The 16607-nt window shown below is 39.9% G+C and overlaps 1 protein-coding gene across 2 annotated transcripts in view; it reads right to left on the bottom strand.

Moving 5' to 3' along the window:
- Positions 1–13241, bottom strand: part of SALL3 (spalt like transcription factor 3) — a 24277-nt gene extending 11036 nt beyond the window's left edge. The window contains exons 1-2 of one of the 2 annotated variants that reach the window (XM_073331795.1): positions 12323–13241; positions 11715–11871 (exon numbers count right to left, since the gene is read on the bottom strand). In XM_073331795.1, the coding sequence (XP_073187896.1) occupies positions 11715–11793 (79 nt within the window). In that variant the 5' untranslated portion in view covers positions 11794–11871; positions 12323–13241. The remainder of the gene's footprint in view (positions 1–11714; positions 11872–12322) is intronic. The other variant, XM_073331796.1, reaches the window with a different exon arrangement.
- Between the last annotated feature and the right edge of the window lie 3366 nt (positions 13242–16607).

The raw sequence follows: 16607 nt of genomic DNA, 5'->3' as shown, positions 1-16607 counted from the left end.
GACAATTCAAACAAATCTTTATTTACATTACAGATTTACATTTTTACAGTCTTGGAGCCTGATCCTGTAGTCCTTACTCAGTGCCCACTGAGTTCTTTGGGAGTGTTGCCTGATTAAGGACTGCAGATTGAGTCCTTTGTGAGCTTTTAATTTATGTAGTTTTTCCAGTGCTCATTTCCAAACACACTGGGACTTTGGGCAAAGGTCCCCCCCGTTTGTTTGTTTTTTGGCAGGGTGGGATACTTATTAACAGTGTCTAACCTGCTTGTTTCTCTTACTACCATTGTAACTAAATATTGCTTATTTTTTCCAATAGGGAGATCTTCCTCTGAACAAACCTTGCACAACAGATTCAAGTCATTTGTGATGGATACTAGTAATATAGCCATTCAAGTATGGCAGTTCTCTTATCTAGAATGAACTGCTCAAATATAAACCATGTAATTATTTCAGACAAGGTACAATAATCATTAAATCCAAATTCGAAAGTATTCTCATTATTTCAAAACATTTTTTTTCTAAATTAGAGACAGTCTTGTGATTTAGATATGTGATAACTAAGAAATATAGGTAGATGAGCTTTCAATGGATGCCTAAACCACTGCACACATTATCATGAGAGACTATCAACATGGATCTCTATAATACATCAGTGCTATAACTAACCTGTTACACTAATGCACAGCACAAGAAAAGCAATGTTTTACATTTCAAGTGCGCCCCTCAACTTAAAATATGAAATGTAATAAAACACTATAGTTAAACTATTAGAGCCCACTCTTGCTCCCACTGAAGTTGATGGCAAGCTTCCCACTGAGTTCCGTGGGAGTAGGTTTGGGCCCTTAAAGACTGGGGAATGACTCTGCCTTTCAGATTCCCCTCCAGTAAAACAACAGGAATATAAATATCCAGAATACTTTTCAAACTATAGAACCAGGTACATTCATCTCTTTTTAAAAAATAAATCATTTTCTAAAATAGTATTTTTTAAAAGCAATGTAGAAAGTAGCTTTTTTAAAAATAAACTCCAAAACACACAAAAATCCAACCAATGTCCCTGATCTAGAAGAGATCATTTTGATATTTTTTATGAAATATGTTTTTTTTTTAAAAGAACAAAAATACTAATAACCTTCCCAAAGCTTCACTTTCTATACTGGCAAGCAAACAGATGTCATTAATTGTAGGAAACATTAATCTGACATACAGACATTATTTATTAATTGTACAGCGCCTTCTGTGAGTGCTGAGATTCTTTACAGAATTATAGACTATGCCCCCAATTCTGCAAGCCCTTACTTGAGTGAGTAAGCCCTTACTTATGCAAGGAATTCCATTGAAGTAAATTGGGCTATTCATGCAAGGAACAGTTTTTAAGATCAGGCCTCATACAGACACTTTGAAAAAGAACGACGTTAAGTGAAAGTGGTGAGTTCTAACTATTCTTAAAAAAAAAAAAAGAAAAGAAAAGAAAAAAGCAGTCACTGGAATGAAATGTACGCTGATATATTTTGCACTTAGCTTCCTACACCACTTTCAATTTTAATTATTAATTTAAAAAACAAAACAAAAAAGTGCTATATCGTGCCACTGATTTATTTTTAAACATAACTCCCCATTGATTTCAATGGGGACTTCTGCTGAAAAGTAGATTGCTCCATGTTGCCCATATTTATCAGAAACAGTATATTTTGCTGTCTGATAAAATTCTAGCATCACACTTATATGAATAGCTGTATAGGTTAGAGGGAATTCATCTCACCATTTTATCATATTCCAGGCTCTTCAACCTTTTACATCTGTCATAGATTTAAGCCAAGAAGTTGTTTTTCATATGAGTCTGGACTTGCACTGCTGGTGGAATACTTTAATAATTTATTTCACATTTGCTTTATGTTTAACAACTTGCCTTCACTCTTCCATGTACTAAAATAAAAGTGATTAAATTAATTAAATAATGCAGTATTTTATCATTTTTATTTCTGCTGAAAACAACGATTAGATAATGAAAGTGCTACTACAATGAAGTTTTACATGGAGGTTTTTTTTAGTTAATAGAGTAACTGCTTAATCTTGTAGACATCCTGTAGTTGTTACTGAAACAACAGGAGTTGAATATGAATTTTGCCTGAGTTTGGATTTCAGGGTTTGAGCCATTAACTTCTCAATTATTTGATTTTTCTCATTAGCAATTCAACAACTAACAGGTATTGAAGCTGCTAATAGTCAAGGGATGAGGGTTACCGTATGAAAAACAGTGAAAATTTTTAGCCAACACATCCACAAAGATACTTAGGGCCAGATCTTCAGGTAGTGTAAATATCACTGTAGCTGCATTGACTTCAATAGATGGATGCCAATTTGCACCAGCTGATGGTTGGGCCCTTTATTTGAATTTTTCATGTTCATTTATTTGAAGATGTTTTGTGGAAGTCATTTTTGTTATTGTAATAGCTTGCATTACTTAGTGTGCTCTATTGGCACTATTTGGGAGGTACAAGATGTTGATGTGGAGAGAATTCTACTTTACTGGTGTCACTAACTGTACTCATCAAATGCTGTTCATGCTTCAAGCAATGCATCTCTATATGGAATACAATGTTAATCTTCTTTCTTGTAGTCTGAGAGGAACAGAGGGTGGCAAATGGCTTAAATGGTAGTGACTCTTCCAGTTAACATGAGGAAACATGTAAAGTTAGGAAAAAACTGGCACAGCTATAAACCCTATGTATAGATACATAGGGTTTGTAGACCCTATTTCAAGAGTCTTATATTTTACAGCAGGACATTCTCTTATATGCTACTGGAAAGCTAAAGTTTTTTCAATACCTGTGAGAGAAAAGATAACAAGTGGATGTTTCAGAGATACTAAATACCATTCACTGCTATGAAATGGGCTTAAATTAAATATTTCAGTCTCATAAGAATAATTCCTTAATGTATGCTGACTGTTAGCTAAAGGCCATTTTTCTTAGGACGAACAGGAGCCAAAACTGTTTCACTCTGTTTTAGCTTGGTTTCTGTTTTGTTTTTATGATTATTATTTCAAAAAATCAATTCTAGTTTTGCATATAAATGATTGTAAAGCACCTTTTTGATTATATTAGATAGCGATCCTTACAATCTAAAGTAATGTTCTCTGGCAATGCAATGTTTTACTATACATTTTTGTTCAAGTGGCATCATAAAAGCCTTAAATTATGTGCTTCATAATTGTACATACGTTCAGAAGAGAATTAGATAAAACAATGAAAGTAAGAGAAAACACTCATTTTTTAGGATTAGTATACTTTCAAAAGTTAACGTGTTACTTAAAGTTTTATAACCAAAGAAATAGATCGTGAAAGGTCCAAGAAATTTGTCAAACAAAACATTTTCTAAAACTTTTCAGATCACACGTAATATTAAAAATAATGGCAATGAAAAATCTGGAAAAATCTCTTATCTGTGAATCAGGTACAGAGTTTAATAACACAAAATCTTTAATCGTTTTAAAAAGTATATGTATTTCTAATGTATGAAGTTTAAACTACCAACCTTTCTTTCTGAAGCACGATAGGAACTATAAAGAAGTTTCAGCAAAAGACGAATTACCTCCCCCATACCAGAATGTTACATCAGGTAAAGATAAAAATGTCCTCTAATCATGAAACTAGATGTAGAAATCTCTTGCATGCAAATCTAATAGCTATTTCAAACAGCAGGTCTTAGCAGTTTTGTTTGTATCTGTGGCAAAAGATCTTATAAATATGCTTCCCAATTACTAAAGATTGGTGAAATAGAGAATTGGACAAATACTTATAATTCATTTTGTCAGAGTAGACAAACATTTTTTCAAGCACAATTTTTATTTGTTAAACATATATAAAAAACAATTTTATTTTCTTCCAAAAATATTAACTTTCCCATGAGCCAGTAACCTTACAATTGATTGATCCTTGAGAGCAATATTACTACTTTTGCTTTATCTCCTAAAATGTACAAAGCATTTAAAAAGTTTGCTTAAATTGTTAGAAGAGATTTATTTTCTTGCAAATTAATTCTTTTTAACTCTTTATGATAGCTCTAAATCCCATAAAGAAAGATGAATTATCACATACTGAGCCCAAGCTGTGAAACAGGAGGAGACAAATAGAGACCCCTACTGTGTTTAACAATGGAGAAGAAATTCCTGGCTCAATAGAAAATTTTTCTGTCCTTTTTCACAGACCACAAAAGCTGTTAATATGGATTTGAACAGTGGAGGGCACTCTTGCTATGCAAAAACTTGTACTGACCTGGCGCACGTAGCTTAATCTATTCAGTGGCCTAAATCTCAGAATTTGTTAAGTAACAGCCACCTGTGGCACAGTCACTAACTGTCTTCTGTTTAAAACATTTGCAGTTTCTAATTTGTGCAATGAAGCACTAGTTATCTAAAACACTGGTGCCATTATGTATGCATGCAGATGTGGAAGGAATGCAACATTCACAATTGGTTCAGAATATCTGTGCAAGATATTGTACCAAATAATAAGATATTTGTTATGTTTCAAGACCATATATAATAAGCTATTCAGTTGGCTGATATCACATTTTATATTTATAGAAAATACATTTGTATAATTAAATATACATGAACATGCTCACTTTTTTTTTAAACAGAATATTTTTTTATTAGGAATCCTTACAGTTTCAAGGCTGATAACTCTAACTTAGCCAGTAATGAAACAGAAAGTACAAAATCAAATAAGGCTAAAGAATTAAATAAAACACCAGGCTTTTACATAATTTCCTTGCTTCAGAAAGTTGATGATTAACTAAGTCTTAAACTACATAAATGTAATTTTAGACTGCCTAACTCTGCAAAATAAAACAGACCAATGACTGAACAAATACTGGAAGAATGGCCAGTTTGTGTTTACAGGACCACAAATATTAGAAGCCAATTACGAGCCCAATCCTGCAAAGGCTTATGCACAAGAGGAATGAACACACAAACATTTAAGTCAATGAGACTACTTCTGTGAGTAAAAGTTACTCACGTGCACAAGCGTCTGTAGGACCGAAGTATAAGTAATTCACTGCTAATTATGTAGCTCAGTCATTTTGCTCATTTGCCATTCCCTGTACTGCAGTGTTGTGTTGGATAACTAAAGCTGCACAAAAAACTAAACAAACCTATTACTGCTAGTCATACGCAGTTTATGAAACATATTACTACATAGATATAAAATCATACAATGGAATTACCAAACAGAGCTTTTTGGAGAGTTCTCTTGAAATAGTGAATAATAAGGCTGTTCTGATTAATTGAAACAAAAGTGCTATGGCACATGCAGGGTTAATTAAGAAGTTCAAGATGCAAGGCCGCACAAAAGGAACCCTTTTTCCTTCTTTGAGAACTGTAAACACTTGTCCTGAACTAGATGGGCATTTGATAAGTTGTACAGCATGTAGCAAACTCACAGGGATCTCTAGTTAACACTCAAATTCAGTGTTAACACTTAACAGAACAGTGGTAAGCCGTACTGCCAAGGTCAACTGCACAGATGTACTAATTGTATTATGAGCTTGACATCTAGTGGCCACCCCTGGCAGGGCAAAGCAGGCAAAGGTTAAATCAGCAAGCCTTGTTAAAGCACTTCTAACTACCCACCCTCAGGGAGAGTCCTTTGGAAGCTTGTTGGCACTCCGTGCAATCCCACCTTTTCACTGAGACCAAAGAGACTTTCTATAGTACACTGGACACTAATACACAGAAAACACAGAAGGGGTGGTCTTGAACACAAAAATTAACCTGTTTAAGTGTGGATTGAAAAAGACAGGCATACATTGTAAAATATTTAGACGTTCTATTGACTTTGTCAGAAGTATTGTTTATTGGTGTATTTTCCAACCCCAAGAGTTTTGATTTTTTTGCGGGGAAGGAGAAGGCACAATATTAACAAAGTCAACACTGAGAAAATTAGAAAAAAATCTGGTTTGAATGTTGTGTGTGTGTACTAATATTGTGCATAGTAAATTAGAACAAAACAAAAACCTAGAGTCCAGTCTTGTTTAGCTCAGTTATTTAAAATAATTATTTTAAAATTTCACGAGTTTATGTTTTCTATAATTCATTTATGGCATGATTTTTCTAGCTTTTCCAATTTCCTCCCCCCCTCCAAAAAAGGAAACCATCTGTAACAGAACGCCACTTAAACATAACCCTAAAAGTACATTATGGTTTAAACCTTGCTCAATTTAATCATGGAAAACTCCTATAAAATATAGTGGGAGGTTTTGCGAGGGTAAAGCAAGCAGCATTTTGGCCCTCTTCATTGAAATGTACTGTTCAACAAAAATGTAGAATTATAACTAGATTTAACACTACTTCCTCTGAAAAGTTTATAGAACATTACTGTCAGCTTACAGACAAAATATTCTGGTTGAAGTGTTTCATGCATGCTTTATTTCGTATAAAATATGTCAGAACTGAACTATTTTAATATCATACCAGACCTGTTTTATTATCAGCAAAACTAACTGACTCACCTCCTGAGTCAATGGACAGTCTACAGATTATGCTTGTCCCGGCTTGGCAATCAGTCAGCAAATCATATGGGGAGGGGGAGGACAAAAACAAAAAACAAATAAACCCAACCAAAAAAAGAAGAAAAACAACCCCCTAAAAATCAGGACTTAAATTATTTTTCAGAAGTAGAATTTATGAACATTTGTTTGAGTTTTTTCTTTTTTAAATAAATTCTTATTTAAAAAGAAACTTGAATACTAGCTTCTCAAATGAATTTTTTTCAAATATTTTAGAAAGTACAAGTTATCAACATTTACAATTAAAGGTATTAGTATCCTGCTGATATTTATTATACAGAAGTCAGCGTAGTACCTTTGAAGATTTCTCAAAGAAAAGAAAATATCCATATGACCACCTCAAGCTCAATGGTAAAACTTCTCAGATTAGCAGCACAAAATGAAATCTGACCCACTTTTGCCTTCTTTTACCATTATCTTGCATACAACAATCAACTTGTTAAATAATTCCTGATGTTAATCCATACACTTTCCTTTGTTCTCTTTGAAGAGAATCAAAATTATCTACAAATATATAAGCTGCAAAGTTCGTAGATGAATTATGTACAAGAATTCCAAAAGAACTTCAGCAAACAATCTCAATTATCCTCTCTCATTAAAGTGGCAATTAATCAGCAATACTTCTATTTTACCTTAAGATATTATTTTTCAAACTAAATAAGCAATCTCTGGTGTTGCTGCTTCAAAAAGAGTGTTTGCAAAATCTGGTTATTTTTTGGGGTTATTTTTTGGTTGTTTGTTTTCTTATATTTTTAATGCAGATATATTCCTATGCTTGTAGGGTGTGTGTTTAATTTATATACACACATATATAAAATAATTTTTTTAACGAAAATTGATTACACAGAATTGGTGTAATTATATATATATATATATATGATTTCAAAAGAACACTGTATTATTTCAGCTAGTAGATGTTAAAATATACAGAATGTAATTCTTGTTCACCAGCATTCAAAAGATACAGCCATTAGAATGTATTATGCATTTTGCAAATGTAAAAAAAAAAAAAAAAAAAGAAAACACTTCAATGTAATTATATGCAGCATTTTAAATAGATATTAGGTTGCAAAAATCATATTCAAAGATTGCCATTACTTGCTTCCTTTAAAGTATTCCTTTCCTCTCAAAACAAACAATAACACATCTCAGCCATTAGCTTAGAATGAAAACAGTCCAAAGCATCAATTGCCATAGTTACTCTTGCTAGAACTTTAGAACAGCAACACTGGAATCACTTTTTTAACATTATAAAAACTTTGTTTAATTATTCCTACTTTAAAAATGCTAAGCTCATGCTATTCACTAGTAACATGAATTAATCTGAGTCAAAATACATGTAATATTTCTCTTTTCTTTAGTAGAATATAATTTTGAATTATCAAAAATCTGTTGATTTAGGAAAAACAGAAATGCTAGAAATTTAAAACACTAATATCTGAAATCATTTTTTCTTAAAAAAGAAGAGCATATTGTGTTTTATATCAACAACAGTTTTTCCGGGTCTTCTGTCGCTCTTTGTAAATGATTTCCATCATTTTGTTTTAATATGGCATCCTTAAAATGTTGTGTGAATAAATATCTTTTTGTTCATTATTCTACAATATATCTGGCAAAGCAATCTATAATTACTAGTTGTTTGCCAACATTTCTTTTCCCATTTACAAAAGGCATATTTTACCTTTCCACATTAAAAAATCATTTAAAATGATTTTCTGAATGTAAATTTGTAGCTCATGACATTGTCAATTATCTTCAGATTTCAAACACTTTCTCACCAGACTTCCCATACTGAGACTGTTCTGTTGTTGAACTCAGCTGCATTATGCTGTCATCCAAACTGACTTCAAAAATTATTTACTACAATTCTAAAGCTTCCATTGTAACATCGCCACCTAAGTTGACTGGCCTCTATATAACTTTAAATACAGCCTGCTGTTTATCTACCATTCTGTTTTCCAAACTGGCAGGTTTCCTTTTGCTACTGTTCATTTGTAATTATAAGTAATATACCTATAGAACATTCACTTAAAATGCTTCACTTAATGAAAATATATTTTGATAATGCTATTAAATATATGCTTACATTAAATAAATAAGTTCCTCAACTTAATATTGGGTTATCAATAATTTCTATCACAGAGTGTAAATACTCTAAAAATATGTAAAAGGATACAGGTAATATAAAAGCATTATTACTTTCTTTGCTTTAACCCTCCCCCCCACACACCCTCAAAACTGCAAAATGACTCCTCCTCTGTTCTGTCCTGGACTGACTATTTTTGGCCTGTTGCAAAATATGTTCAGGAACTGTGGCAATATCTTGATTACAACTGTGAATGGAAATGAAAAGCACTGACTTGAAAGACATGTTTTAATTCTAAGATCTTCTTTGTGCACCTAAATATATTTGATCTTTTAAATTGTTTTAAAAGTAGCAATATTTGTATTTTGTATGATAAAGTACAAATAATTTACACTATACAAATGTGCACTACATATCCGTCATCTTGTTTACACTACTAAGTTCACCTTGTTCACATTTCTGAAATGAAAGTGAAAAACCAATAACAGGGCTCCAGCTCTTTTATTGTTAACTACACCGGGTTTCATTCCATTAATTTAAATATGTTTTAATAAATGGGGACACAACACATTTTGATAACAGCCTTCTAAGGCTGAGAAGTATTTACATTGTTGCATTTTAGGGCTGCTGTGAAAGCCGATTTTGAGCTATTCAGGGACCACAATAATAACGCTTTAAAATTCCTCACTGGGATGCAATGTAGTCCTTTTGATGGAAAGACTGTCTTTCTCATTCGGCAGAAATAAATCCATTCATTTAATCATGTAGTCATTGAGGGCAATACAAAACAAACCAAGTGTGAGAAATTCTATGTGATGAAGTAAACAAAACAAAACCAAAAAAATATATTTCCATGACAAAAAGATTCTTTGTCCTTAATCTACCCACCATATGCAAGCGTTTCTTTTTAGCATATCTCCTGTTCTAATCTCGGGTGACATGGCTACATAGATAAGACTCCCGAAACAAAGCAAAACAAAAATAGTTTAAGAATTTTCTTCAATATATTAACTCACCAGAAGTGACATAATGAGGCAATGCAGTGTTTTCCCCCCGGTACTGAAATGGATGCTGAACATGTAAAAGTTTGTAAATGAGAAATTCTTAAACCAAGAACCCTGCCAACAGACACTGTTTGATTAATCTTGTTTCCACAATGACAAATAATTTCACTTTAATTCTGCACTGTCACTGCTATGCTTAAACTTAAGTAAAATAAAAACACACAATGTTTTCTTCTTCAGGTGTGACAGAAAGCAGCATTTCCCTGTCTGTCTCTTACTATCAGTATCCAAAAGGCGTTTCCAGAAGTGGTTAGCGGCCCCTTCTCTTTCCTTCCCTGAACAGTCGAAAGCAACCTCCTCCCACCCCCAAAAAATACTATGGGAAGGAGAAAGAGGTGGTGGCAGTCCTGGGTTTGAAGATTTGCCAATCTGACAGATGTTTTAACCTGATGAAGTAGATTCACACTTCAAGCTTCAAAGTTGTGAAGTTCTGATACCATAGTCCAAATCCTCCTTAGGCTCCAACTTTCATCCCTTCCCTCCCTCCCCCACACGCAACTTGTAAGTAATTCCAGTTTTGAGGCACAAATAAAGCAGTGTGGCTTTTTGCATGTTGTTCTGGTAAAATAAAGGAATGAGGGAGTCTAGAAATAGTGTCTCACTGACTGATTATGCAAGAAACTAAAAAGATAAATTATATGGAAGAAGGAAAAGAAAACTTTCCAGTGGAAGCCCTGAACCTACCCAAGGAAAAGTGAGGGCTGTAGGATGCCTTTGCAAATTTTACTTCTAATCAACACAGTTAATTCTATTTTTAAAAAGCCTGAAACCCCATTTTATAAATGTTATTGTAGGGGCGGGGGAAAGGGATCACTGCACCCCGGGACACTTGTTTACTGGCAGTTTGGGCACTCTAGCTATATTAAACCAGGCATATGTGCCTCTGTGTGTGGGGGGCGTGGGGTGGGGGGGGGACTCATGGCGGATGGGTGGGAAAAATAAACCTTCCCCACTCCATGTGGCTGCTGTGAAAGACGATGGTGGCAGTGATCGTTTGTAGTCATTAGGACTAGTATTAATCAGAGACGAACCCAGAAGAACTGAACTGAGATGGGGAGAAAAGCCAGCAAGGAGGAAAGGTACAAGACCGCCCAGGCTCCTCCAGACAAACTCTGCTCCCCCAGCCAGCCAACTTCCCCTTTATGTCAACGTCCCTTACACCCCTAGGGGCTGTACCCACCCCCCCTGCTCCCCAAAGCCCCCTTCGGCCTGCGGGGGAGGAGTCAGAGGTGCAGGAAGGCAAAGCCTTCCCACCTACAAAGTGGGGGGCGGGCACTTTGGCAATGGGGGGCCCCTCAGCAGCCCCGCCGTCTTGAAGAGGGCTCGGGGGGGGGGGGGGGGGCAGGAGGACGGGGACCGAGCGCGCTGGCCCGGTTTGCTGGGAGTGTGGCTGGAGCCGGGCTGCTCCGAGCCCCCCTGGCGCTGCTGCGCATCCCAGCCCGGCGGAGCTGCCCTGTGTGGCTCGTTCTGCGGCCCCCACAGCAGAGCCCCGGCAGCTGAGCGGCTCCCAACTTCCCTGCTTCGGAGGGAGGAGATGGGGCGGCGCGGGGGGGGGGGGGCATTTCTTCGGCTGAAACTACGCCAGGGCGTGCGAGAGCTAGCAACTAAACCCAGCTGGGAAGGGGGAGGAGAGCTCGCCTCCCGGGTGCCAACCCCTCTGCCTCGCGCAGCTCCCACAGCCCGGGGCAGCCCAGTGGACTCAGCCCCCTCCCGCGCCAAGTCCAGCGCTGATGAAAACGCCGCCAGGGCCAGCAGGGCGTCGATGGGAGGGATGGTTTCCTGTGTGTGTGTGTGTGGGGGGAACTTGGCGGAACTGTTAACTTTTCTTTTCCGCTGTGTCTCCCCCGAGCGGCCCTAATCCCCACTCTGTGCAGCACGGGGAACGAGCCGTGGCCCGCGATGAAAATAAATAAATACCCGCGCCTCCCCCTCCCCCCCCCCACCACCATCACAGACGCACAGAGCCAGAGACACACGGAGCAGCCCCTTACCGTGCTCAGAAACTACCTCCGCCTGCAGCTCCTCGTCCGACTTGAGATGCTGGGGCTTCGCTTGCTTTCGCCGAGACATGCTGCTAACTGCGGCTTCTGGATGCTGCTTTTTGCAGAGGCATCAGCGGGAGGAGGGGGGGTAGCCGGAGGGAGGGGGCTGGAAATAATTGATCGCAAAGAAAAAGTCGAGTTGGTAGCTGGGGGGGAGGGGGGGGGGACGAAACAAACAAACTGAGCGAGCGGGGGGATTAGCCGGGCGGGGTGTGCGCGGTGCTGTGGGGCGTGCGCTGCGAGCTGGGGCGGCTGCGCGGATCGCGCATGGGGCTCGGTGATTATGATTGTGAATAATGCATGGCGATTAATGGTGCTGGGGGCGAGCGCGGATTGGCCCGGCTCCAGCGGACTCAGGCTGCATATGTAAATGAGGGACGGGGCTCAGCAATTAGCCGCCTCACTCCGCCAAATGATGCGTCTCCCCGGCACCAGCAGCGCCTCCTGCAAGAGGCACCGACCCCAGCGGCAGCAGCAGCGGCCGCGGCGGCTGCAGGGGCAGCCGCAGCAAAACACACACACACACAGCGCGCAGCGGGGCTCCGGTGCGCACACACTTTACACAACATATGTGCGAGCTTCACTTGTTGGGGAAGGTCATGAGCTTCGTGTTCTTCTTCCCCGCCCCCCCCTCCGCTACTTTTGCTTGGCTTTCTTCTGCTCTGTGGGCTTTTTTTTTGCACCACTCGGCGTCTTCTTCTCTCCTGGCTCCTCTTTCCCCAGAAGTTGCTCTGGATGGCATCTGATTTCTGTATGGGCGCGCGTGTGGGCTCAATTTCTGCTTGGTCGGGAGGCGAGAAACTTTTGTGGGTGTGCTCCGCTCTCTTTCCCCTCTTCTCTCCTTGGAGCTTCACATTCTTGTCTTTTGCTCTTCCTCCCTCCTGCTTCTCTTTTTTCTCCTTCCTCCACCCCGCTGACTTTTGCTCTCTCCTCTTGGGAGGGAGGCGGGGGGGGGGGACACACACAAAACCACAAACCCTTGAGCAGTTTTGTCTTTCACCTCTCCTTCCTTCCTTCTTTGTCTTGCAGCTTCTTTCTCCAAGCAGAGCCTCCCCGTTGCTGGTGGTGCTGCTCACTTCCTGTTGTCCACGGGTAGGAAGTTTTTGCCCCCCTCTTCTCGCGCAGGTTGCGGTGACTCTTTGGTGACACCCTGCCCGGCGATCGCCCGCCCCCCCCGCCTTCGTTCAGTTCTGTGCCCCGTCGGCTACTGGCAATAGTCTCTCGCGCGCGTGGGTGCTGAGCAAGCCTTTGATCTCCGGCAAAGGAGCTCGATCCAGCCCGGGGTCCTCTGCTTCTGTCTCTCTCAGGGTTAGGGTTCGCTTGCTGTGCTGCCTGCGGGGGGGTGGAGGGGGGTGCGTTGGGTCTCCCCCGCCTTTCGCGCACTCCCGCGACAGCTCAGGTCTGCCGGGCTCTCCCCCCACTCAACGCCTCCTCTCCGCGTAACAGGAGGAATGTGCAAACCGAGGTTGCTGCTGGTGCTTTCGGGCAGATAAACTTTCAAGTTTGGGAGCGGAGCGGGTCACACGGCGGCTCCTCCTACTGCTCCAGCTCTGCACCTCCTCCTGCTCCCACCCCCCCGCCCCCCCAGCTCAGCAGCCCGATCTGCTCCCAGCCGCTTCCAAATGCTTCTCTTTCCCAACAGCAGCTTGTCTCACAATCCCCCCACCCTCTTTTTAAAGGAGGGCGGGCGAGGAAGGGCTGGGTTCCCCCCACCCTGCCCCTCTGTCGCCTTGCGAGTTGGTCAGCAGCGAGCCCCTCACTCCCTTCCCCTGGGGCTGTCCGCTGGCTGGCGTGTTTTGGGGCGAGGGGATGGTCCACGAGGCGGGTGCCCGTGGGCGTCCCCTCTGCCTTGGCTCGCCTCAGGCGCTGGGGAACTGCACAACTACTAGACTTAAGCCACAAGTTGCTTTTTTTTTTTTTGGTGGGGGGATCTCTGCTGGGGAGAGGGACACGCGCGCAGGCACCTCCCATAACACTATAACAGCGAGCCACCGCTAGGATGTACCACATAGTTACCGATGGCCCCAGCATCCTCTGCATCAGCATCGCACAGTGATCAGGGGACACTCGCTCCAGCCCCCGACATTTATTTGTTTGGGGGCTTTTCGCTCTTCTCCCTCCTTCTCCCCCTTTTTCTTTCCTTTCTTAAATATCGCTTACAGATCGGCTCTGCCCCCCGTCCCTCTTTTGTTTCGCTCTAGTGGCTCTCCCAGACCCCTTGATTGGGACCTCGAGAGCAACAGCTCACCTGGCACGAAACAGAAGAGAGCTGTGGGCAGGGGGTTGGGGACAGAGAAGACAGAGACTAAGACCAGTGAAATGGATTTCCTCCTAATCTCCCCCCCAACCCCCAGTTGTAGTCCTTAAAATACACTAACCTTGGCTTCTTTGGAAGACTTCTGTGTAAACTTCCCCTGCTGCTTGTTTCTTTTATCTTTTGCATTGTGATATTATCGTTCTGCTTTTGGTTTCTTCGCCACTTTGACGTAGGCAAACAAAATAAGTTAAAGACGCCAGGTTAGGCCAGTCTGGATAGTTTATAGCCACGCATGCTTTTAGAGATTTTTTTATTTTGGGTGTTCGTATTTTTTTCAAAAAGAAAAAATAATAACACAACCTAGAAAGGGCAAATAAATGACTTTTAAATGTCTGTTTTCTACGCTCCATCCATGTGATTTTAAAGGTCGACTTCTTTCTAGCGCCTTCTGCCTTTACAAATAAAAATACTTCTCGCAGTCTCTAAATTCTAACTAACTTTTCTGTGACAGATCCACTTTGGCGGAAAGTTTCTCACCCGGAGTGTTTCTAAAGTAAAATGTCTGGAAACGACATTGAGGACTGAAATCTGATGTAATTTTCCAATATGAAAGGGGAAGGGGCTTAAGCACTTATTAAACATAATGTATTTCCACCCGCAGGAAGGGGACTATTGCACACACCACACATAAATACAGTTTTAGACACACTCACACATATACACACACGTGTATATACAATGCAGGTGAAAGCGATCGCTTGCGAGCGTTAAAGTAGCCTTCAGAAAGTGCAGCGGTGAAGGACATGTTCTATTTACATCTTCTCTTTCAGATGGCACAGAGGTATACTTCTACAGACTTGCTTTAGGTGAAAAAAGCTCAGCGACTGGCTGGTTCTGAAACATTCGCCTGGAATCAGAGATGCTGCACTTTAACCTACCACAGGCATTTCCTCGCAGCCCTCCCCCCCCCCCCCCCACGCCCCATTGCAGTAGTAACAGAAATGTGTCAATTTTCATCCCGTCATCTTCGGAAGGGATTTTGTTGTTGCTTGATCAACATTTTCTTCCTAAACTTTAGCATTTGCTGTTTCTCAAGGTCTTTTAGTTTCCTGGGTAGCACAATGATGACTGGTATGGGATTTGCATTGCTAACAATTCTTTGAGAATGTTATGAGAACGTACTTAGTCTTCTGCTTAAAAAGCGTAACACGCTTTTGCCAGACTTGAGAGAAACTTTAAGTGGAAAATTAAATAATCCAGTCTTTAATATTTAATGAGCAATGGAGCTCACAAAGGCAAGAAAGGCATAATTACCAGGTTTGTATCTCTTGACATTTACATATTCTAGGGTTACAGGTGACACATTTTATAGGGTGTTTGGGTTTTTTTTAGGAGTGGAGTGGAGTGACTCAGCAGAGAGAAGAGACTCTGATGAAATGATCACTGTAAACCCACACCTGCATAATGCCCCTCCGATCAGAAAGCAGAGAGCTTTGATCGCTACTTTTTGTAAATGAGCAAATGATATAGGCGAAATTTTTGTAACTGATTTAGGTAAACCACGTCAACCCAAACATGTAAAGGGTTCGGAATGGGAGTCTAAAGTTATCATAAAGTGGCTTCTAATCCCTCGGCCCCCTCCCCCACACTTCCCTTATTAGATGGAAACTTTTTCACGATTCTCCTATTTAATCTTTCAGGCTGAACTATGAAAACATATTTACTGAAGTTGGGCTGCAAAAATATGGTCACCTCGGGGGGAAACTGATTAACAGAATCTCCCTTTCTCGTATGCACGTGTGTGTGAACAGATAAATACAGTAGACTCGAGCACAGAAATATGTAAATGTGGGTACAAATTACATGTATATACAATTATATATGTGCGAATACACACGGTACACACTCATATTCTTAACCACATGACTGGCGGGTCTAATAAAATATTTTAATACTGATGAAAAAAACAAAAGTTGCTTTTCTCCTCTATAATTAAATCTAATTTGTTAATTGTCTTTCTCTTTGCAATGCTGTTTTCATAATAAGAAGCAACACGTTATTATTTTGTCTGCTTAATAATATTATTTACCAATTAGTATTGTATTTTTTACATTAATGGGACGCATAATTAGGTGTTTGCTTTAATTTGTACCATTTATTCAGGAAAAAACGAAGCTTATCCGCAAAATTGATTTCACAAGGAGAGTATACATAGTTCCGTCTGCATGTATATAAATATTTAGGATTTGTGGTCATAAACCTATCACATATAGATAGGATGGATCTGACAGTTTGTGCAATCAGTCTATTGCTGGTTATTTTTAAAATTTGCTTCAGCAACTTTATTCAGAAGGGACTTCAATAATTTGGACTTTATATTATTTTTTATTCTTTCTTTCAGTCTGAAGTCTCTTCTCCCCTCTTTCACCCCAACTTTTGTTTTAGGACATTGGGGTTAAATCTAGCACTCTTTTGTGTGTTTAAGGCTGCAGCAACTGACCGCTAATTCGTTCTCACTTGAGCAAAGATATTACCATACTAATATTATTATTGGTAAGAAGAGGTAATTGATAACACCACCTGCC

The sequence above is a fragment of the Lepidochelys kempii genome, chromosome 2 (genome assembly GCF_965140265.1).
Source record: "Lepidochelys kempii isolate rLepKem1 chromosome 2, rLepKem1.hap2, whole genome shotgun sequence".
In the NCBI taxonomy this organism is placed as follows: domain Eukaryota; kingdom Metazoa; phylum Chordata; order Testudines; family Cheloniidae; genus Lepidochelys; species Lepidochelys kempii.
The sequence above is the reverse complement of the archived record's forward strand: the minus strand, read 5'-3'. Positions and strand labels throughout refer to the sequence as shown.